Source organism: Phodopus roborovskii, unplaced genomic scaffold, assembly GCF_943737965.1.
Source record: "Phodopus roborovskii unplaced genomic scaffold, PHOROB, whole genome shotgun sequence".
Classification (NCBI taxonomy): Eukaryota; Metazoa; Chordata; class Mammalia; order Rodentia; family Cricetidae; genus Phodopus; species Phodopus roborovskii.
Genome location: NW_026126424.1, coordinates 5,547,525 through 5,571,503, shown reverse-complemented (window position 1 = coordinate 5,571,503; position 23,979 = coordinate 5,547,525). Strand labels below are relative to the sequence as shown.

General features: G+C 41.6%; 1 protein-coding gene across 1 annotated transcript in view; it reads right to left on the bottom strand.

Annotated features, from left to right (window-relative positions):
* Positions 1–200: 200 nt before the first annotated feature.
* The window catches only part of Ank2 (ankyrin 2), a 204,502-nt gene continuing 180,723 nt past the window's right edge, over positions 201–23,979 (bottom strand). Inside the window, exons 40-51 of the mRNA XM_051185534.1 lie at positions 16,312–22,521; positions 14,776–14,850; positions 12,749–12,880; positions 11,713–11,856; positions 10,877–11,135; positions 9,327–9,615; positions 7,876–7,968; positions 7,318–7,401; positions 7,041–7,205; positions 5,992–6,174; positions 4,719–4,810; positions 201–2,493 (exon numbers count right to left, since the gene is read on the bottom strand). Of these exons, the coding sequence (XP_051041491.1) occupies positions 2,310–2,493; positions 4,719–4,810; positions 5,992–6,174; positions 7,041–7,205; positions 7,318–7,401; positions 7,876–7,968; positions 9,327–9,615; positions 10,877–11,135; positions 11,713–11,856; positions 12,749–12,880; positions 14,776–14,850; positions 16,312–22,521 (7,910 nt within the window). The 3' untranslated portion in view covers positions 201–2,309. The remainder of the gene's footprint in view (positions 2,494–4,718; positions 4,811–5,991; positions 6,175–7,040; positions 7,206–7,317; positions 7,402–7,875; positions 7,969–9,326; positions 9,616–10,876; positions 11,136–11,712; positions 11,857–12,748; positions 12,881–14,775; positions 14,851–16,311; positions 22,522–23,979) is intronic.

Genomic DNA, 23,979 nt, shown 5'->3' with positions numbered 1-23,979 from the left:
AAGAATAAAAGTCCCTTGGGTCTCTGAGGCACTAATCCAGGGCATGCCACCATCTGGGCTCACAGTAGATTCGTTACTCAATAAAAACACTAAGGACAAACGCAGATGATGAGTATCTGTGGCCTCGTATCTATGCCCTTTCACAGCCTCTGACCCCTAAAACCACAAACTGGTGATTAAGAAGCACAAGGCACTGCTGCCACATTTAACACTTGTACATTTTATTTAGTTAAATCAGCCATTGTACAACAATGCAGCTATGTATTGTTAGTGTTGTATTGTTTTCCATTAACTAATACATGCCCTCATAGATATATTCAATTAGTGTTATCACCATGGGAACAAGATGCTGATTCATCAACTGAAAATTCACTTCTTCTCACAGTATTCAAGTTTTTTTTTTTTTTTTTTTGATAACACAGCAAAAAAAAAAAAAATCGAAAAAAAGGTGGATAACCATTATGATGCTACAGAGACATCATCTGCACTGCAAATAACAACACAGAAAGGCTTTTCATGAGCTCCGGTGAAGGTATGACAAGATGGTCATGGTGTATCTCAAAAAGGGCTGCCACCTGCCTCTCTTGTTCTGGATGCAAAGAATACTTTATTTCTACTCAACCCCCCCCCCAGAAAGTGCTAGTATTGGGGACTTAGGAGATTTAGCTGATGGGAAATCTCTCTCCCAAGAAAATTCCTCTCTTGATAATGTTACTTTAAAAGATGAAGTGCCATTGTTTGTCCTGTTTGTGTTTGACATTCCAAGCAATGAGTCAGTTCTGCACACAGGAAAAGGCCAGATAGGATTGGAAAAAGTTCAATCGCAGAAGAGTACACTGTTTTCTTTCTTTTTTTTTTTTTTAAATCTCATCTTCATTGAATATACTTTTCTTTAACAAATAACTGATTCAAAACGTATACTGTTTATATGAATATATTTGTGACTATATATATATATATATGTTAAAATGCTACACGGCTTCAACCACTAGAGGGATTAGACATAGGGTAAGGGGATCACTCAGACTGTCATCGTCCCTTCTCTGAAATAAAAAGAAAGTTGCACAAATGCACTTCAGTTTCCAAGGGTGTCTGGGTTTCAAATAAATAAATAAAAAAAATGATCAAAACCAAATTTTCCAAGGATTTCCCAATCTTGTCTGCAAGCTGAGAAGCAGACATAGCTAGAAAGTGAAAGCCCAGGGTGAAAACCATTAGTAATATAAGAAGGGCTTGTGTGTGTGTGTGTGTGTGTGTGTGTGTGTGTGTGTGTGTGTGTAATACCACATGCAGGTATTAGACAAGAGACATACCTGGAGGTGGGGTGGGGAAAAAGCAAAAGAAATCACTCTAACATGGTGACAGCATTTAACATTTTGTGTGGTGCATAAATCTTGTTTCCAACGAATTATCTACAGTGCAGTGGCCAGAAGAAAGTACCACTGGTAAGACAGCGTGGTTTGCTAAAGCAGCAACGAACACTGGAAAACTACAGTAGTTATAGCTTTTAAAATACCCTGCCAACGTGTCCAAAATCAAACCTGAAAGTGCTAGAACACCACCCAAGCAGCTTCAAGCACCAGAATACATCATCATTTCCATCCGCTCGTCTGTGCTGCCTTCTTCCCCTCCCTCTGGGTGGCTGTCAGAAAGCCATCAGTGATGGCTGACCAGTACTAGAGACTGCTCCTGGGGATCATTATTCAAAATTATGATCCTGTATTCAGGAGCAATGGCTACTCTGGAAGTGCTAAGGACATGTCTAGGTCTGAAGTGTTCCTTCTGTAGAACTGTATTACCCTTAACTGTGTTAGCGATATCTTAATTAACCATTGTTCAGCAATTTCGAGAGGCTTTTATTCCATGATGCCCAGTGTAATTATGACAGGCAGTGGTTTAAATTTTACTCTGTTGTTCATCTGAGAATTTCAGCTATATACATTATACATGGATACACTCGGAAGCATTCCCCTCTGTCACTTGAAGAAGTCTGCAGGTGAAGTTCTTCTCATTTTCATGGAGCTTGAGCAGAAGCAAAGAACAATGGAGGCGCCAGTTCCCAGGTTAGCACAGATGCTCAGAATAGTGGGCACAGCATCCAGAATGAAGGATGCTATCTTTGGTCACAAATTAGCTTATAGTTAGAGAGGGTAGGGGAGAAGGAAGCAAAAGAAAATGTTGTATATATTTGCCAAGAGTAGAAACATCACAGGATCCCAGTAATTAGGTCACTTCATTCACTCCTCTCAGGAAATGGGAAGTTGCACATTGAGTGGGTATGTGGTTTCTGGTGAGAACTGGGCAGCTTCTCATTGGGCCTCTTGTTTTGTGTTCTCCTTGCAGAAATGCCGAAGGAGTTGCTGGAGATCTCTTTGGAGGTCGTCTTGGTCTAATGCTCCAGGAACATCCTCCAGGTGCTCCAAGTTGATGTGTTTCCCCTGCTGGTCCTTCACCACAGCCCTCTTCTGTGTACTGGCTTTACTCATTGTTGTCCTATGGGGAGTAGATAGATAATTAGATCATATCCCCGGACTCCCATGGACTTTCTGTCTTACCCTTGTAATATCTATTTCTATTAGTTTAATTATGACAGGTAGACAGTTTATTTCTTACAACTCTCATAAGTAAGGCTCTCTTATTAGAAATCATTCACAAAGCTTAAAAGGTGTATTTTAGAACAAGACATCGATTTTTTTTTTATGTCTCTCAGAAATAGTTCAAATAAGTGACACTATGCCTCCATTACATTTTCTCAAAGAGAAGCCAGGCTATGGCTCAGATTTGGTTAAGTTGCATTGATCCAAAAGGTCCTCACTTACTCTGAAATAATGATTCCAAAAGCACCATTGACGAGCTCAGAAGATCATTTAAAATTCACTCACTTCCCAGTCTGAACTTTGCCCCAATTTTTTAACTAAGAGATTTGCTTGCCATGAGATTCAGATCTTTAAAAACTAGAATATTCTACCAAAATATGAGAAGGGAACTACCAACAAGAAAGTCTCTGAAGTTTCCTTGAGGGTTAACAAGGGAGGGAAAGGAAATGGCTATGACTCCCAAGAGCTGACACTTGCTGTGTATCCTCAGGACTTCTGTGTGCTTAACCCGTTCTATACATTCCACCATGCCAGTCAGCAGGCTTGTTTCCTTCACTGTGGCCTCACACTTGGCGTTCCTTGAGAAACAATGCTGTAACTTGCTATTTTATTTCATACTATTATTTTTGTGGAGTCCTCCACTTGAAAAGTATATTGTAATGTGTTCTTTTTCTACTCACTGTCTGTTTGTGATAATGATGCTTCAGTCTGCAAATAGGGGTTGAATGTATTTTATGTACTACCTATAGCTATAACAAATAAGAAAACTGACCTTAGAGGATTTAAATAACATTCCCACACTAACTTTTTTTTTTTTTTAAATGTTAGCTAAGGGTCCAAGATTTCCTGAGTCTGGGTCCATAACCATGAATCCATGGATCTTCGAATCCAACTACAAAGAATGACCAGTCATTTTCCCTATGAATTTCCAGTGCTTTGGAAGCAAGAAGCTTTAACAATGGTCACTGTAACCTGATGCTAATTTGTAAAAATTTATCTCTGCCAAATTCCAGCTCTCCTGCATGGGGACAGGGAGTGAACTGCTCTCCGAATCTAATCCAGTTCAAGGATCCTGGGATGCCAAGGTTTGCAAAGGCTGTATCTTTTCAAATGAACAATTAGACAAAGGGGTTCAACATTCAAAACAGAAGCATTTTATCTGTAATTCATACAGCATTTAAAAGCTCTAGGCAACCCATTGTGTTCTTCTACATTCATAGCTGCTACTGTTTCTCACATTTGAGCAGAAGGCGGAATTGTGACAGAACCTTTAATTTTGCCTTTAATTATTATGTTGTAGAAACCTAAAATAGCCTTGTGGAGTAGTACTATAAATGACAATCTTGCTCCCCATTTCAATGCGGTGGGGAGCACATGAATAACTTGGGCTGTCATTGTTATCTTTCTCTGAGAAGAAGCTAAGGGTTCTGTGGGAGTGCTGATACTTATAATAGTGCTGGAGGACCAAAGCGGTGAGAGCAGCTACAGGAGCAATGGCCAGTTCAGACATCAGACTTGCAATGGAGCGGGCAGCTCACTGTGCCTCACAGCGAGCCCCCTTCGGCACACGTGGGAAAGGCTGCTTACTCCTCACTCGTGTTCTTACTCATGCTGCTTACAGCAACTTCAGTACATCTAGGACCTCGGGCATCAAACTTATGCTCTTATTTCTTGCCACTCCCATGTGGCACCATGGAACTTGTAAAAACAGTAAAAAGCAAGTAATATTCAAAGCCACAATAGAGGAAGACTGGGCTGGATATAGTTAGTTGCCAAGTTAATCAGTGCACCATTGATTAGATTTTTTTTTCTTCATACGGTCTCCAAATCTATCAACGCAGTGGTATTCCCCACCTGCTTAGATCCAACTATTTTGGCATTTTGCTTGAAACCAGAAAGCCAAATTGTATAAACAAATGTCTCACCATCACTGTTTCTCAGTATTAATTTGAAAGCATCAGTGGACATGCTAGGGATAACACACAGACACACCCATGCCTGACTGGTGCCTTCTCACACAGGGCAATCAGTGGCCCAGAAGGGCTGTACCCTTCCTTTCTAGCATTAGAAACTATTTTTATCATGTTAGTTGGCAAAGCATCACCCCATGCTAATTCAAACCTCTTAATTATTGATCCATCCTCCTTCAGGATTTCATTTTCTACTAAACTGGGAAAGTGAACTTTCATGTGGCTACCTGTGTAACCCAAAGCCTGATGTAAGAAAAAGAGAAAAAAAGACTTGACTCATAGCTCACGACTTTAATTAAAGCAGTCTACTGTTTTACTAGTTAGTCTACCACTTTACTAATTAGTCTACTGCTTTGCTAGTAAGTCTACTGCTTCATTAACTAGTCTACTTCTTTACTAGCTAGTCTACTGCTTTACTAACTCTGGTGGTACATAAAGAGGTATCTGATGTGGTAATTAACAACTCCTATGAGCTCATATATGGGTATGGAGTTTTATTTAACACATCCTTAAAACTGCATTTATGTCACAGATAAAACTCCTTGTCAAAAGCTTGTAACTTAAATCTATACTGACTGACTTTAAATTTTCCCCTTATTTTGCCATCCTTCTTCTGATTGTGGAGATTTGAATGATAAATGAGGTCATTTATCAAGGACAAAAACAGATAGATACAGGGTCAGTGTACAACTCAGATAATCACTTTTTGAACACCCAAGAAGTCAAATTTGCAGAACAAAAATTATTTAAAGAAAGTTTGCTTTAATATGCAAATACAGCAGTAGACTACTTATATATAGGTGTTAATACTATTGTTGTTATTCTAGTACCTGGTGACCAAACCTAGTGCTTTGTGGGGGCTACTCAGGTACCCTAAAATACAGCTGTATCCCCAGGCCTACTGTGAGTAAGTGCAATAAAGGGCACTGATTATAACAATGAACTTTAAGCATTTAAGATATAACTATAATTATTATCTAATTTTGAGACAGACTTCCACAAAGAAGTACAGGCTGGCCTGAACTCACTTTGTAGCATAAGCTAGCTTTGATCTTGTGGCATCCTGTCTTAGCCATCACAGTGCCAGTATTACAACCTAAGCCACCACACCTGGCTTTTTAATTTTCACAGACATATAAAATCATGCCCCAACTCTGGAGACTCAGACTCTGCCCCAACCGGAATGAATCTTAGCAACCTGCATTTTTTAAGAGCCCTATGGGAGACATGAATGAATACTACCAGCCTGCGGAAATACTACTTCACCGCATAAATTGTTCAAGAAAGAGATCTGGTCTTTTCAGTTATTTAAAGCCTTCCATGAATCTGTGTATGAAATGACAAATGTTTTTCTTTGCTAACACAAAGCAACCACAAATGCACATCAAAGGAAAACAGACACAAAATAAAACAATGCTCTGTACCTCTTCAAAGTCATCTTTGGCTGAAGGAAGGTCAGTGGCTAAGCTAGAGTCCCCCAGGCTTTTCTCCATCCTTTCTCCATGTACCACTGTTGTTTTAACAACTTTGCTGACTCTACGGCCTTCTACTGGTTCAGCCTGAAACTGTGAGGTACTGGACAAAATGCTGGGTTCAGACAAGGTCACCTAATGAATGAAGGACACACAACAAACAATTCCCAATGGCCAAAATGGAACAAATAATGATATTTCTGGGAAATAAAATGATTATATTACTGGCCTCCAAAAAAATTAGGAACAAATCTCATCAATTGATCTATTTAAGGGTACATTGCCACAGCACCGACCAGTTAATGGGCTATTTACCAGGCACATTTCTAAAAGGCTGACAGATGTAATGTAGATTGGCAGCCTACGCTTGATCTCTTTCCCACAATTAGGTTCATTTCCTTTGCAACATGAAGATAAAGTCAACCCCTGAAGGGAGAGCTTGAAAAGCGATGAGAAGTCAAAGTAGATAACTAGACAGTTTTGTGCCTATAATCATATGATTTTGAAGATGTAAATAAACATAGAACAATAAGAATTTCAAATTGTGTGTCTTCGAGAACTATTATGTGTGGTGGTCTCAAGCCTTTAAACAGCGAAGTAAAACAGGAAGTAACAAATGGCATTTCAGATCATAATTTTAATAACTCTGAAACTCAGAAATTTGAGTACCAAGCACATATCTAAAGTGACCCTTGGAAGGCCGGTGTGCCAATGAGACCCAATCACTGCATTACATTTGGGTAACGTCTCTTCATGACACATGCCTGGCCAGAAAACAGATTTATTTTCTAAAATTTAACTTTTGATTTGACTATTGTATTTGAATTTTGATTTCTATTATAATCAACTATGAATGAAATGCAACATAAAAATGAAGAAAACCAAACAAAGACAATGAGTCTAAGGACCACATAAAATGAAGATTCAGTGGGAAATGGCATGTTTTTGCCTATGCTTTGTCTTCTCTACACAATGAACTCTGCAGAGCTCGGTGCCCTCACCTCTGATTGCTGGGTGTCACTCTTCAATACCACACGCTTTATCACTTTGGAATAGCTGTCCCCATCCTCAATGTTGACTGGATCCTGCGGCGTTCCCTGCATTGTAATCTCCTCCTTCTCCGTGCCATCAGAGGATACATACCGCCTAATGATTTTCCGGGTAACCTGAAACACATTTCATGTGGCTATCTTAATTTTGAGTCATGGTACCCACACTAGTGATAGCACTTAAACAGGAAGCATGAAAACAGCCCTATACAAGGCCACTGGCTAGTACCTTCTTCACCACAGTGTGTCCATTCTCATCAACATATTCCTCTTCTGTGACACTTTCTGGGGGTATGTCAGGCATATCATCTCCCTAAACAATGGGGGAAAAGCATTACTTAAGTGTTTGGCACTGTCCTGAGAAACTATGTCCAAGTGGTTTTGATGTAAGCAATGTTAGAAAACCAGAGGTCATGTTGAGAAGTATTGCTGAGATGCAAAATCCCGTCAGTTTGATTAATTAATAAAAAGAAGCAGGTATATTAGAAAAAAAAATCATGCTTGGAAGAATCTCACCAAAGTTAGGAAAATTTTAATCAAATGATAAAAATGAATAAGCAAGAAGGTAAACAGGCGCAACCCTAGAAGCCAATCCTTCTTCTGCGTGCTGGCTCATGGAGGAGGGCTGCAAACATTCTTGGCTCTGTATATTCCCTCACGAAGAAAAGAGGAAGAGGGGCTTTCCAAACATGCACTACCTATGGAACATGCTCAGCCTCTGTTGTTCTAGATCTCTCTTAGTGAAGGACACAACTGTCCTGACGTGCAGTAACTTAATAGTGGGTACCTGGATAATCACTCTCCGGCGGACAACCCTGGTAGTTACCATGGCCTCCTCATCAGAGCTGGCCTCCAGCTCTCCTAATTCCTCTGTTAGCTCCTGGTGGAAGCATGCATGAATCATTGTTTTTCATTTTATTTCGAATTTAAAAGTTTAATCAAAAATTTTATTTGGTTTTTAGGACAGGGTTTCTCTGTGTATCAGCCCTTGTTGTCCTGGATCTCATTTTATAGGCCATGTTGTCCTCAATCTCACAGAGATCTGCCTGCCTCTGTCTCATAAGTGCTGGGATTAAAGTCATGTGCCACCACCCATGAGTGTAAGGAGTAGGGTTTTTCTTCCTGCCGCCGGTCTTGTCCCACCGCCACCCCAGCCCCAATTAACACACAGAGACTCTGTATCTGATATAATTCTGTTGGCCAGGTACTAGTTTCTTATTGGCTAGCTCTGCCTTAATTATTAACCCATTTCTATTAATCTAATATTTCCACACATGAGCTTCAAAAACAACTTGTTTGAGAAAGGCTCTTACTTGGTAGACCACCCTGGCTTGAACTTAGATCATTCTGTCCCAGACTCATGAGTGCCAGATTTGCAGATGTGTGACAACACATCTGTTTGTGTTGTTCTGTTTAATTTGCCACTGAGTGACTTTACTACTGGTTTTTTTTTTATTTGTCGTTACTATATTCTGAAACTTTATACAGGAGATGTTGATGGAGAATGCATCAGGAGAAAAATATAAATGTGTGGTGATCTCAAGCCTCAACAAGTCTTATTGTTTCCAGAATCAAAATGAAAGCCTGCAATCTGAGAGTGATTGGAGAAGTCACTTATCAAAACTGGTCCCAAAGAAACACCTTGTCTCACATGAGTTCTGTTTAGTAAAAGCTGGGTGAAAATACAGGACCTAAGTAGCACACTAAACACCTGTGACACATGGGGCCAGCCTTGACTAGGCAAGGAATTCTAATCCCATGCAGAACAGCACACATTTGTAGCAGATCTTTCTCCAGTAAGTTAAATTTCCTGTCTATTAGTTAATAGTACATTTCCCTGGCATCAAAAATTGGAGTCTTTGAATAACATTGAACTAACCTTTTTTATTAGAGAAGTTAAGAAAATACTCTCATTTATGAGTTTGGCCCAAAGCAAGAGCTGAGACTAGAAACATAATTTTAGATTGAAAATATACCTTAGAAGTCATAGAATCAGTTTTTCCTAATGGAAATGGAACATTTCCTTCCTCCTTTCGCCTCTGCTCCTCTCCCTCACTTCCCTTCCCATCCCCCCCATCTTCCCTTCCAAATTTTTTTGTTTGTTTTTGTTGTTAATTGTTTGTTTTACAAACTCAAGCTTTGTTGTATCCTACACAGGTTTTAAACTTTTGATCCTCCCGCATCAGACTTCAGGGTACTTTGGCCCAGGTGAGGAAGGACACACTGAAGATGCCTGACCTTTTGAAAAGCTGCATCTCTGTCGAGTCTTTCCAAGACCTGGGGTTGGTCATCTGCTGACTCCACTATCACCAGGCTGGTTTTTCGTGGAGACCTCTCCTCTTTTGGCTCAGGAGATTCCTCGGGTTCTTGCACAATGGGAGAACCATGCTCGCTGGTCACTGGGGTGTGGAGACAAGGCTTTGCTTCCTCTGGAAGAGTACTGATATCCTCAGGAGTCTTACAGAGAGAGCCAGGAACTGCTGTGGTATTTTGAGTCTCTGCCCCTTCTGCCCCTGGTGTTGTCACACTGAAACAGAAAAGCCAATTTGCCACTCAAGAACACAAGAAGGGAAAATATAATTTCTCTTCATGGTAGCCAAGACACTATGTACTCAAGCATGCACACACACACACACACACACACACACACACACACACACACACCCAATAAACATGAAAAAATTGAGTTTTACATAACAAATATTCATAAATATTGCTTTTGAAGAAGGCAAGAAAATTTACAGAATGAAAATCTATTATTTGATGGAAGGATCTGTTGACACTGACACTTTCTGGCAGTTTGGAGTAACTCCCATACAGCCTTTCAAAACCTCAGTTTGAAATGAGGACATCTTTTCCCTTCTCTACTCCTTACTTTGTATCCAGCAGTTTTCTGTCCTGCCACTGAAAACAAATGCCCCAAATCCACATTTTCTGCTATCTTTTCCTTACCTTTTCTGTGTGTCCTCCCTTGGACCCTAAGGGCATATAAAGGAGGAAAATGCCTGAGAGGAAGAAATCATTTCGTGGCTCAGTCTTTCCATGACAAGAGAACAAAACTCAGTGTTAATGGAAGCACTGTGCTGTGAGCTCTTGGCACACTAATTTGCTTCTCCTGGGCTGTTTTCCTTTCCTGTATAGCCAGTGTCACCCAGGTGGCTCTCTCCTTTACCTGGTAAAGTTCTGAGCTAAATGATTCTCTACTGTTTCTTTCCAGCAGACAATGTCTCCCTATCCTTACTCTAACTCTGCCTTATCTCAAACTGATGGTGTTGCATTCTGTTTGCATGATTTATATCATACTGATGTTTTTATACTTAGATGCTACATGGCTTTGCTGAAGTACTCCTGGGCTGCCATTCCTACATCACCCCTGCTCAGACCCCAAAGCAGCCATGACACCCTGTGGAAGCATTCCAATGAGATACAGCAATCCTACAAGTAGTGACTGTAGTTTGCAAGGACTACAGCACCAAGGCGATTCACAGGCTTATCGCTGGTCCCTGACCCTGTTAACAATATCTAGATGTGGAAATAGTGACTCGGAGCACTTTGGGATTGTTCCATGTTGCAGAGCTGGAAGCTGGCTCAGGTAGGACACAACACCATCACAATCCTGTGATCTTGGCTGTTTCAGCATTTCTACAACACTGTCTCTGCCCCTATTGCCCCTGGTGTTGTCACACTGTAATGGAAAAGTCAATTTGCCACTCAGGAACACTCTCCCCACCACAGAAACTTTTTATTTTTTAGCTGTATTTAACAGACTTTTTTTTTCTGAAACTCACTGGTATTCCTGCTGCTCTTGCATTTTCCCTGAGAAATCCTGCTGAACTGGTTCTGGGTGTATCTGGGGAGAAAGTGTTGCTGCTGGGCTGTCCCCCTCAGTTTTGGGGATACAGTCTTGAAATGTGGAATAACCAACAGAAATGTCTTCTTCAGAGACCATGGGTGGATGGTCACTGGACTCGCTTTCTCTGGAAGCCGCTTGCTCCTCTTTCTGCTTGTGCTGGGCAGCACAGAGCTCCTCTTGAAGTACTGAAAACCCTGCAGGGAAGAACAATAGAAAATGTTGAGGAATCTCACTCTTCCTAGGTGTCATAATAATAATAAAAAGCAGCTTGGGAGAAAAAAGGATGCCCTGCAACAGAACTTGTGTGGAGGGTTTTTTGTTTGTTTGTTTGTTTTTTAATTAGGGGAAAGGGAATGGGAAAAGGGGGAAGGGGAGGAAGAAGACTGGAACCTGGAGACAAAAACATCAGAAGAGAAAAGAAATGGGGGGGGGACAGAAAGATGGGCAGAGAAGCAGAGAAAGAGGGAGAAAGTGAGAGGGGGGAGGGTGACAGAGAGAGGAGAGAGAGAAGAGAGAGGGAGAGGAAGAGAGAAAGAGAGAGAGAGAGAGAGAGAGAGAGGAGGTATCAGAAGGAAAAAGGAACTGGAGGTGCCACCCATGGTGGGGAAGAATGAACAGAGGAGGTACCAAATGGACAGGGAGAGAAACTGAGGTGGCATGGAAGTAAATACATCATCGCCAAGGGCTATAGTCTGTTGCCTTAAAAAAAAAAAATGGTGGCAGTAGGCCCATCTCCTGAAATATCCCCACCACCAAGAGACATCACTTGACCTTCACTGTTGTCCAGTACAATGGTCTGCTCCATTTCCGCATAGCTGTGGCCCACGCGCTCCTGCAGGGGTTCTGTGTTGGTCTCCAGGAGATGTACAATATCCATCCGGTTGATCTTGGTGAGGCATTCAATGAGTATAGTATCTGAGACATTAGAGAAAAGGCATTCTTTACATATGAGGGGTAGTGTTTTTAGGATCTCTTTCACTCAGTTGCCTTATTAAGTTCTTGGTATTTATACCAGAGCCTGGTGAAGTCTAACTAGGTCCTTTGTAAACAGAGGCAAACAGCAATGCATGGACCTACATACTGCAAACCCTGAAGGCAGGGGTCCTACTAGGTAACACACAGGACACAACCCCATCTAGATTCTAGGTAAAAACAAAGACTTTAACTATATCTCAAATAGTGTGGGAGTATATTTATATTAAAAGTTATTTGATTGTTTTAAGTTCAATCTAGTACCCTTCTGTTTATTGACTAACTCTGCCAATGCTGCTAAGAAGGATGTGGGGAAAAGAAACAGCAAGAGATATGAAGGCAGATCTTCACAGAGACACGGAAAGAAGAGGAGAAGCTGTGTAGCAGCCTTGGTCTATCTCATTTCCCATTTTATTCAACAGGGTCATAAGCATATCAGTCATCATAGATTATCTACTTGATTCTCCTCCCCCATATACCCAAATTACTAGAGAGGAATGGGAACAGGAACTGCAGGCAGTACTCTCCCCATAAATAGTTACAACAACACAACTGTGTCCACTAACTAATACTTAAAAACTGTTAGGTCTCAGTGAACCTTCCATGGAAGCCAGTGCTGGTATCATTGCCATTGTTCACAAACATACCATGCAGGACTGCTCATGGAACAAGGTTCTAAAGAGAAATGATAGCATCTCATTCTCCGTCACTGACAGTGGTTCATAAAATTGATAACGTTTGACCATTTATCTTACTGATTTTGTAAGATTCGGATTGTTGGGTGATCCACTCCAACCTTAGTATAACACCTCTACCTTAGCATTTTTCCACCTACCTGTGGCATGTTTCCCATCCCTCTCCAACCAGTACTTCAGCAGTGCATGGCTCTGGTCTTGAAGGGAGTTGGGATTCTCAATTCGAATTTGGTGAATTTGTTCCTCAGTGAAATCCAGCTCTCTTGCTAATTCTATAATAATAACAACAAAATGCTACATTGTCAATATATTGGCTTCATGTTGGAGTCTCCACACCTCGAGTCATGACGTGTAGGTGGTACAATCTTGTGCGGCTATGCGCATTTAGGTTAGAAGTGATTCATACATACCTTTGATATATCATGACTAACAATCTCTGCTTCTTAAAAGTGGACATAGAATTAATTACTGCCTTTGTAGAGACAGTGAAGGTGAAAGACTGATGGCAAAATGTAAACGGAGATCAGACCATTATCACGTGTTTAGAGTCTTAATCAAGATAATGAAAAAAAGTGACCAAACAGAAGCAAAGCATTTCTCTCACTTTTATAGGTTTTTAACTTCTACAAATCCTGTTTCTGAAAATGTGTACAAACATTTCTTGTAGCTAATTTACAGTGATCAGGTATGTTCCTTTCTTGATTTAATACATATGAAGGAAGGGTCTGTGAAACTGGTGTAGAATAGAAGTAAAAAGTATTAAAAGATGGACATAGTGGTACACACCTTGAATCCCAGTACTTAGGAGGCACAGGCAGGTGGATCTTCATGAGTTGGAGACCAGCCTGATCTACATAGTGAGCTCCAGGATGGACAGAGCTACATAGAGAAGTCCTCTCTCAAATGTACCTCCTACAAAAAGTTACTTTATTTTACATTAAACGTTCTAGATGAATAGTTGATGCTTTTGCATGATATAATGTATAGGTATATATTTGTGTGTAAATGCAATGACTTCTATTATTTACCTGGTATCTTTCAGTATTAAGATTATTCTTGATCTAGTAATCCTATTTTAGAAATGTATTTCCTTCTCCTATTCTTTCATTTTGTTTTGTTATGAGGTTTAATTTTTTTGCCATATTCATACATATTCAAGGAAAAATACATGTCTAATATTCCAACCAGGGATATTTTGGTATCATTCTTTCCTCTAAATCCTTATAGCTGGCATGTCAATATCATTCTAAAATTACCAGAAGTGAGAAAATGGTTATTCCTACTGCTTTCAGTTATTTATTCAAAATTATCAATCATTATTGAGAGTGATAGGATCTTATTCACTTATAATCTTTAAGAAACTGATAGAACCATAGTAGCTTTGCATTATTTGTCTCAGTGAAGCATATTCAAGTGATACTTAAGAAACAAAATCAGAGTAAAAAATAATAAATACAAAAGCAAGCTAGGCTACAATATTGCCTAATATTAAGTCACAGGCAGATGAAAATGTATTTTAAATTTATAAACCATGATTTGTAAATAATAGTATGGATATTAGAATTGACTTTCTCTTAATAAATTACTTAACATACATTCTATGCTTCAATGCCACTACCTTAAAAAAATGGTGCAGTATATCATTCATAAGTGTTTTAACATTTACCCAGAGCACGTGTTAATACTATTTACTACTAAGACACCTGCCATCAAACATGAAAAATGAGCAGCCCTGGTGAAATCTCAAATGTTATGAAAATTGTCATGCATAGTAGCTCACACCTATATTCATAGCACTGGAGCCGGGGGATTACCATGAATTTATGCCAATTTAAGGTATATAGTGAGTTCTAGGTGGGCCCCTGGGCTATACATTAATATCAGGAAAACAAAAAGATATTTTAAAGTTGAATCTAAAACTGTATGAAACTTGGATATCTTCCCATAGCGTAGCTAAACTATAAATGGGTTTATTCTCAAAGTCTTCAACTCTAAAGTTCTAAATTCCAAAACGGCTGAGAGCCCTATACTCAGGCTACACCAATAACTACTGCAGTTGGATTTTTCAGCTTAGAGATTTTTCCTCACACTATTCCTTATAGTCTTCCTCAAGAAAAATTAAAAACTGATTGCTTCTGTAAAAATAAAACTGGATCACACCAATTACCTGTCCAGCTGAAGCCAAGATGATCAGCAATGTAAGCCAGTCTTTCTTCAATCCGCTCCTGCTCATCTTGGGGATCTACAGAAGGTCAAAAACAGAATGGCCAAAGAGTATCTGGGACAGCAAGAGAACCATAGTACTTCTCATCCAAGAAAGGAAGTCACTTGACCACGTATCTGATAGCTATCATGGCTCAGATCATATGAAGTGTTCTGATTTCTGGGGTAGAATGGGGAATGAATCCCATGTGGTGACTTGTGGAAACCATCTGCTTCCATATCCCTTTAATGAGGACTAATAACTAAACAGAATGTCCGGTTATCTCAGGGCTTTCCTTTTACACTTCTGAAAAAACTGCCCACCAGAGCATACTCATTTCACAAATGAAACACCAGAAAAATCACAAATGGGATATAGGAGTGGAGTAGGTGGTTGGGCTCTACTACTAATGCCTGTGGAGGTGTCAATCACCACCAGGTCCTGCCTGAAAGAAAGCACTAAGAATTATCTTACCCATGGTTAGACTGACCAGCCTGACCAGGCCTGCCACTGTCCTAATGACCTTGGAAGAAGACAAGATAAAGGCATTTGAACTTTGTATGTCCTATTGCTATGATATTTGCTTCTGAGGCAAAGTTTCTGGTTGTTTCTTCCTAAGTAAAGTGATATAGTTCTTACTACCACAAACTAGAATTCATCCTATTCCCTTTAACTACTTTTGAGTGATGGGCAGTATCAGGAAATTCTGTCTCCCACATTTAGGAATACATCTTCATTTAGAGATAATGGAAGCTTGCAGGTTACCTCTCAAAGTCACCCATGGTTTCCTGTTTCCACAATTCCAAGAGCCATCATTCCCTCACATCGTGCAAAGCTTGAGATTTTGTTGTCTGCTGAATCTCATCTGAACACATTCATAATCCATCTGCTTCACAAGTCAAAAGTGGATTTTTACCTTAGGTTTGTTTGCTTAATTTGGTTACCATGGTATCTGAAAGCCAACCTCTCTGAATCGGAAAACAGACCCACAGTAATTAGAATTTCAGGATGTGAGCAATCATTTTGAGTAAAGGGCTTCTTAATACTGACAAAATTTAATGCACCAATTATTTAGATTACACAAAGAAAAGAGATGAGCATTAAGTCCTTGTGCTAGGAAACCCATATGTTCATGTGTAAAAGCAAAAGTTTTTAACGAGGCTAAGCCTGGGACTTCAGAACAACAAAACTCAAAGCTTATATGGCTTTACGTGCAGCAGCTAAAGAAAAGCAAGGCGCCCCCATTGCTTGGTTATGTTTATGTTTTTGATAAGCATTCTCATTACTCAATCTTGAGATTGTTTCATAGACAAGAGTGTACAGAAAAAGCACAAAACACAAAGGGCTTACACAAACACATTAACCACTACAGAAAGCTTAAAGAAAATGAGACACAAATCACAAAATAAAAGAAACGTTTCCAAAAAAAAAAAAAAAAAAAAAATCTCTATCAAATTTATGACATGCGTAGCACAGGGAATCCCAGTGGCTGGCAAATACCTTCAGCTTGGTCATGGCCATTTTCATCAGGGATGCGTTCAATCATAGTCTCAATGGACTCATCCCAAATGGGCCTTGTGTCAAAGATGTCCTCAGGAACTGAGTGCTCAGTCTCAACAGGTGGCAGATTCTCAATGACTGACACTTCCAGAGCACTACTACTTTCATCGTCTGAAGGTGGCTCCTGCTCCCTTTCTGACTGTGTGAGCCTGTCCACTAATTTGGATGCCTCGTCACTAATCTCCTCAAAGAACTCTATGGAGTTTCTATAAAGGTCAAAGAAATGATCCCTGCTCTCTTTTGTGGGGCTCACACCTGTTCTGCTGGAAGATGGAGTGCTTCTGCTCTTAACTGGTAATCGGGATGGAAATAGCTTTGGTTTTGTGACCCCTTCTTCTGATTCTGACTCAAAGCCTTCTGTTCGCTCCCTGCTCTCTGTTTCTGTCTCAATGTAACTTCTGGCTTTTACTGGGCATTTGGTCTTAGCATCCAGAGGACTAGCATCTGATTCAGATTTGCTTCTACCATCTGGTGCTCTGCTTAGCATGTCCTGTCCCTGGGAAACAGCTGTCTTCTGGAGAGATGTGTCTGGATGGGAGAACTGCCACTCAGTTCTTTGGGTGGGTGCTTTAATGGGAATTTTGGACTTTGGTTTGGCTTCATCCTCCTTACTTTCCTCATCCGTGCCAGGTGGGAAATCATCAGAAAATGCACTCTCATCCTCTGTAGATGGAGGGACTGGGACTGAAGTGGGGAGAGTCCTTAGAGGAATTTGAGGTTTGCTTTCGGCAGAAGGCACATTTTCCATGGGTGCAGTAGGGATCTCAATCACAGACTTCTGTTCCTCTGGAGAAGAATCTAGGGACTCGTCATCCCTATCTGAATGAGCAGACCTAGTGACTGTGGAAAATTCCAGCTGAACAATAGGTTGAGGGATGGCAGGGCAAGGTGTCTGCTTCACAGTGCTCAGAGAAGATGCATCACTCATTTGCATGGTGGGGAGGTCCTCAGCATCTGTGGATACAGCCTCTTTTGTAGGTGTTTCAGTGGAAGGTGAAATCATGACTTGGGAGTCAAGGTTAGTACCTGAGGCAGGTAATTCTTCTATTTCCTCACTCACATCATCGGGAAGTAATTCTCCCTCATCGTCCACGTCCACTGCTTCTTTGGATTCTGAAAGTTCCAGTGACTCACTTGTGCTTTCCAGCTGTGGCTGCTCCGCCCCTGTAGTCCCTTCCTTCAAGTCTTCGGAGATAGTCTCTTCATTGGATTCTTGGCCAATTTGGAAAAAGTGCAAACCCTCATCTGCATAGGACCTTTTGGTCATATCAATAGCACCACTTCGGGTCATCTCAAACAATTTTCCTTCCTGGAAGAGGAATGGATTTTGTTCACTTGTTGGAGTCCCCTCTTCAGTTGGGGTCCTAGCAGGAGTGGTATCAGGAGTGGTACCCTGTGATTGTCTGTCTACCATCAAACCAAATATCTTTTGTTCTTCCTCTTTCACTCGGGCTTCAAAGGCTTCATCATCTTCGCGGATTTCACTCCAGGAGTCAGAATCCACATCGGTTTTTGTGATGATAACTTTGCTCACTGTCTCACTAATGACTGCTGGTGCATTTGGTGTACCAGGTGCAACAGATGAGGAAGGCACTTCTGACTGCATTCCCCTCAAGCTATTTTTTCCCTCGGGTTCAGTTTCTGGGCCCTGGCTCTCAAAACTCGATTCTTGGCTTGAGAAAATTCTACTAGAGGAGGTTGTCATTACGACATCCTCAGAAGAGGACCTGATGACAACAGAGTACACTTCAGGTGGACAAACAACTGTGGTGTGACATGTATCTGTTTGGATTCTGCTGTCCTCACCAGAGAAAAATGATGAAGAAGGGACATTTTCATAAGGGCTGGTTATTTGAGGATCAGAATTTTCATCAGTCTCAGCTAAATCAGACACCAGAACATCCATATTAAGCCTATCTGTTTGAGTTGTAGTAGATGAGTCCTGAGTGGCATAGTCCTTTGACATGCTCTCCAGAGTCTGATCTTTTACTGTGACCTCTAGTTTTACTATGGAAGATGGAGAGGGCAGTTCTTTAGCCGATTCCTTTTTTTCAGATACTGGACAAGGAGATGAAGACAGGGAAGAGCTTTCACTGGGGAAAAGTACCTGTGTAGATTCCACTCCAGAGGGATCAAGCTCTCTCCCTTTGGCATCATTCTCACAAGTATCCTGGAGAGCCATTGACTCTTTATCACTGGCCAGCTGCTCATCAACATCATTGCATGTTGGACTCTGTAGTCCTGGGGAGACAAAGGCAGCTGAGTTGCTAGGACTCACAGCCTCACAACCATGGCCATCACAAGTTTCTGACCGATGAGTCTCTCTTTTCAGATCATCATAAGACCTATCAACACCTTCAGTAGAACGACCCTGACAGCCTTCAGCTAAAGGAGATTCACAATCTTTGTCTTCTTCTGACTTACTCAGCTCTTCTTGAATATCCTCATTCATCTTGAAAGTGTATTGCTTGGAAACTATAGGTTGGAACTGTGATTCTTCAGGGCTGGAATTAGAGTCTATGCTGGATGGAAGGGGAGATGGAGGCTGCACACGAATAACTGGCTCGGTCAGAAGTCCAGAGTCAGCACCTTTGCTCAGCCCTGTCAGCTCAGGTTCACTTTCAGAGGAGGAAGAAGCTTTTCTGCTCTCCGACGTTACCAAGACTGGGACCTCACTCTCATTATCCATGCTTTCCATTGGCTTCTGTTCATCCACTTCTACCGAACAGTCAGCATCCGGGTCTGAGGCTGAAGAGGAGCCATCTTGCCTGGGTTCTTTTTTGTAGTCCCTTTTTTGCTTTGCTTCTTGCTCGAGTTCATCAAAGGTTTTAATTTTGGTTACCATCTTGAACATTTCCTCTTCTGGGGTGAATCTCTTTTTCTCCCCATTTTCAGAGTCTTCCTCCTCTGCACACTCATGAATCACAGCTGGTTTGGGTGTACTTGAATCTGAAGCCTTGGGTGTGACCTCGTAGCTAACTTCTTCTGAACTGGGAGTGTCAGGGGAGAGGGGGCTTTTGCCTGAGCTCTCCATGAGTGATGTCTGTTCAAGACTGTCATCCTCAGCACTGCCATCAGGGTCTCGGAGCAGCCGAGAACGCATGGAGGCCACTTCGGCAACAAGGTCTGTTTTGGCAATAGCTACAGGGAGAGGAAAGTGACTTGGGAGAATTCCTGCCTTCATTTTAGGCTCAACTGGGCTGCATTCAAGGGAGTCTCTACAAGGGGACTCTTTCAGAGGACTTGGTTCCAGAGAATCGGGAGTTTTGTGTGAAGAGTTATCTTCCAGCACAGGGCTGGCTTCTAGAGAGTCTTTGTGGCTTACTGCTAACGATTCATCAGCCACTGGGCTAAGGGCCTCACTATCCCGGCTAGGGAGTGGAAGTTCTAACCCCTGGGGACTTCTAATAGCTCCCTGGGGCTTTGGATCTGTTCCCTCACCTGCCTTCCCAGAAGCATCAGATGGTGGGAAGGCCTTTGCCACCTCGGAGGTAGTTGTGGATTCCTGAGTTTCACTTTCTGCTTGTGTCTTGTAAGCTGAACTAACAACTGGGAGCTGACTTTCATCATAGGACCCTTTATCAGTAAAGACCTGGCATGTTCCATCTGCTAATGATTCAATGAGGCTGCTAGGGCAACCATCTTCTTTGGAGCATCCATCTTGGGAAGGGTCTTGGGTGACCTCCTTCTGACAATGCTCAGTAGAGGACTCTGAACCCCCAGTGACCAAAGCACCTTGTGTTTCAGAACTATCAGTAATGTCTTTAGTTATAGGAAGCTCTTTTTCTGAATGAGTTTCTGTGGGCATTTCTACTTTAGTTTCTTTGATCTCTTCAGTTTGTTCCTCGCTTTTCTTTGGTGAGAAAGAAAGACTCTCTGGACTTGTCTCGGGAGTTTCTGCCAGGCCCTCATGTTTGTAGCTCTCTTCTGAACTGATCTGAGGGGTGCCTTCCATCAGGCTGCCACAAGGGGAGCCTGCTATAATGTCCTGTTTTAGGCTTTCAGAACTGCCACCCAAAGCACCACTCTGTAAAGATAGAGCTGGAAGAAATTCATCTTTCATGTAATCTAGTGGGAATGTTGTATTGAAAGGACTTGTGATTACTTGGTCTAAGTGAATCTGAGCCTTTTCTGTCTCCTCTGTGAGGCGGAACTGCTGGTATTTGTCATTATCTTCTAACTCCTGCTTGATAACGTCAGAGAAGTCAGTGGAGGTCTTCCTATCTGGGCTTATCTGAAGCTCCATGTCTCCTTGCTCATCCCCCATCTTATCTTGAAGGATCACACTGCCCTGAGGGCTTTCTCCTGCCACCACTGATGGAGCTGGCTCAGGTGTCTTAATAATGGGGGCTTTGTCAAACTTTTCCCTAACTGGATCTTCTGTCCTGAGCCCAACAGTGATAGTGGTAGAACGGAACCTTCTGGATTCTGTAGCTCCCGTCACTGGAAATCTCTGGCCACGCTTGATTGTCTGACTTTCTGTTCTCTGAGACTCTCTCTGGGTTACTGAGTGCCCCTTTTCCTTTTCTACCCTGGTTTTACTTTTGTCTTGTGATTGCTTTTGCTTTGTTGATTTGTGCTCAAAGAGTCCCGTTTTGTGTTTAGATGGGTCCTGACCTGACTGGAATGCTTTCATCAACTCCCGGACAGACATCGTCTCCTCAATTCGTTCTGTTTTGGAGGTGGGAGATACTGGTGGCTGCTTTTCTGTCTTCCCAGGTGACACAGGCAGGTGCTTATCATTTTTCCCAGCCTGCTTCTCTGAGGTTCTTGCAGAAGGTGAAACTGGCAAGCGTTTTTCTGTTCTCCCAGGTGACACTGGAGGGTGTTTCTCTGTTCTTCCTGATGATGGTACTGGTGGACGTTTATCTGTTTTGCCTGAAGGTGACACAGGTGTGTGTCGTTCAGTTTTTACAGATGACACAGGAGAATGTCTTTCATTTTTTGTTGAGGGGGATCCAGGTGAATGTTTCTCGGTTTTACTTGATGATACTGGTGAGTGTCTTTCATTTTTTGGCGAGGGTGACACAGGTGAGTGTTTCTCTGTTTTGCTTGATGGTGACACTGGTGTGTGTCTTTCGGTTTTTGCAGAGGAAGAAAGGGGAGGGTGCTTTTCTGTTTTAGAGAAAGGAGATGACTTTGAAGAAGGGGACACTGCTGGGTGTGTCCTGGGCGTGGTCTTTTTTGGCACATCCTCTTTGCCTTTGACTCTGACCGGCAGCTTGCTTCGACCTTTCTGCTCATCTTCTACTCTCTTCTGAAGGGCCTTTACTTTGTCCTTTATGGAACCAATTGGAGTTTCTTCTATCAGAGGAGAGGTGGCTTTGGCAGTGGGAAAGGGCTCAGGGGCCAGGCCTCGATCTTCATCTACCGACTCCTCTGAACTACCTTTCTTAAGTTCGGTTGTTTCTTCACTGCCCTGGGAACTTTCCTCTTTTTGTTTCTGCTTTTCTTTTAGTTTCCTCCGCACTGGCTTCTTTATCACCAGGCTTGGTTTGGGCTGCTTCTGGGCACTTTGTTTCTCCTCTGCTGGCACAGCCTTTCCTTTATTATTCTCAGAGCTCTTGCCAACAGCTGAAGCCTGACTTGTCTGCCCTGACTTTTCCTGAGTTGTTTGTGGCTTCTTTTCATGAGGAGAAGTATATGAATTTAGGTCTTCTGTAAGGTAGGTCACTAACCCAGTGGAGTCCTTCTCTGATTGGACCTTGGAGCCTCTGTCTACTCTGACTTCTATACATGGGTGTTCAGTGATTTCTGAGGCATGTTGCTTGGCCTCTTGGATTTCCTCATCACTGACAATGACCCATTCCTCTTCCAGCTCCTTCACAGACTGAGAAGTCTGGACTCTGCCTTCGTCCTGCACACAGGCCCCACTTCTCAGGATTGCATCCACTTTCTCTAAATCCTCCTTAACCCTTTCAACAATTTCAAATGGTTCGCCTGGTTCTTCATCAGCAGCCTTTGCCAGCTCCTTCACTTTGACAGAACCTGCCTTATCAGACACATCTGTGGTCAAGATGGCCGTCATTTTGATCAAATCTTGTTTCATCTCAGAAACTTCAGAGAGCAAGTCCGGACTTGCTAAGACAGGAACTTCATTAACCAGGTGGCTTTTCAGGACAGATGTTTCTGTTGACTCTGTCTCATCATCTTTGATGTGAATGAAAAACATTGAAAGTAAAATGGAAATCAAAAAAGATATCGGCAAATGTAATCAGGACCAAAACAACACAGCGTCTTTTCCTGGTGGTGGAAGGGCAACAGAATGGCTGGGAATGGTGGATCCACAAGGTCTCAAGGAACAAGAGCAAAGCAAGGCTAACAGAAAAAAAAAAATAACTGAAAAGGAAAATGAGCAGGAAATAACTTGCTTAATTTTCTCACTTGTAGCACATTCATACGTACAACAAAGCTATCACAAATACTCAAGACATACATAAAAAAAGGTCACAAATCAAAAAGAGCGCAGTGAAATTACACAGAGATATCTCAAGATTGTCCAGATATTACAGATCAATGTCAGAAAATAAAACAAAACAAAAAACCATGGGGAAAAAAATGAGAAAAAAGCATTAGAAATTGCAGAAACTTGATTTCCTCCCTGAGAAAGCCAGTAGGAGCAAATTCAGAACTGCACCCAACTACGTTCATACATTGTAAATCCCACAGGTCTGGAATTTGGTCAGCGTCCTGCCACCATACAGCAATGGCAGAACACACATCTGAATCAGCTGCAGACTGGCATTTCATCTAAGGGAAATCCACACCTAACGATGATGACACACATCTCGTGCTGAGAGGCATGGCCCTTTCCTCAGAGGAACCTCCTTGTTTAGAGACGTAACAGACAGAACAAGGAGGAAGATAAAGGAAAGGAAAGATGACACAAACTACAGTTGTGACTGAACGTATATGTGAGTCCAGAGTTAAAATGTGATGCATGGCAATCCAAATTAGAGACAGTCACACAGGACACACACACAGTTGATGTAAGCCAAGTTATTTCCATGCAAAGCAAAGGTGGAATAAAATTGCTGGGTGGGGTTGGGGGGGACAGCCTTGCAGAAAAGTGCAGGCAGGAGGGTGGTGAGAAAGTAGAATAAAAATATAAAATATTACTGTGGTGAAGCATATTTAGCTCCCTAATGATACATGCATAAGGTGTACAGGATATTGGAGTCACATGGAGTCACATTGGAGGTCCTTTTAATTGATGCAAATGCAGGAAACCCTCAGGGCTGGCTTACATGAAGACTTTAGTAAATGCCTCATAAGAGAGTCCCTCTTTGGATGTTATTTTATAATTATATGAAAATTATGTAAGGATTATCTTTAAACTGAAAGAAAGCCAAACATAAATCTGTATTTGGAATCTGGAAGATATTCAAAGAATCTAGGTGTCATTCATGAGAATCCATGGCACTACAGCAACATGGGAACATTGCAACTTTTTAACTGGCTCGGAACAATGATTTTTATTTCTATTAGCTTGTACACAGGAGTAAAGGAAGGAACCATTTAAGTGAATACAACTGTCCTCAAGAAGAAAGAGGGTGCGAAAATCAAAGCACTTAAAAAGAAAATCAGGGAAGGTAACAATAATAGGTG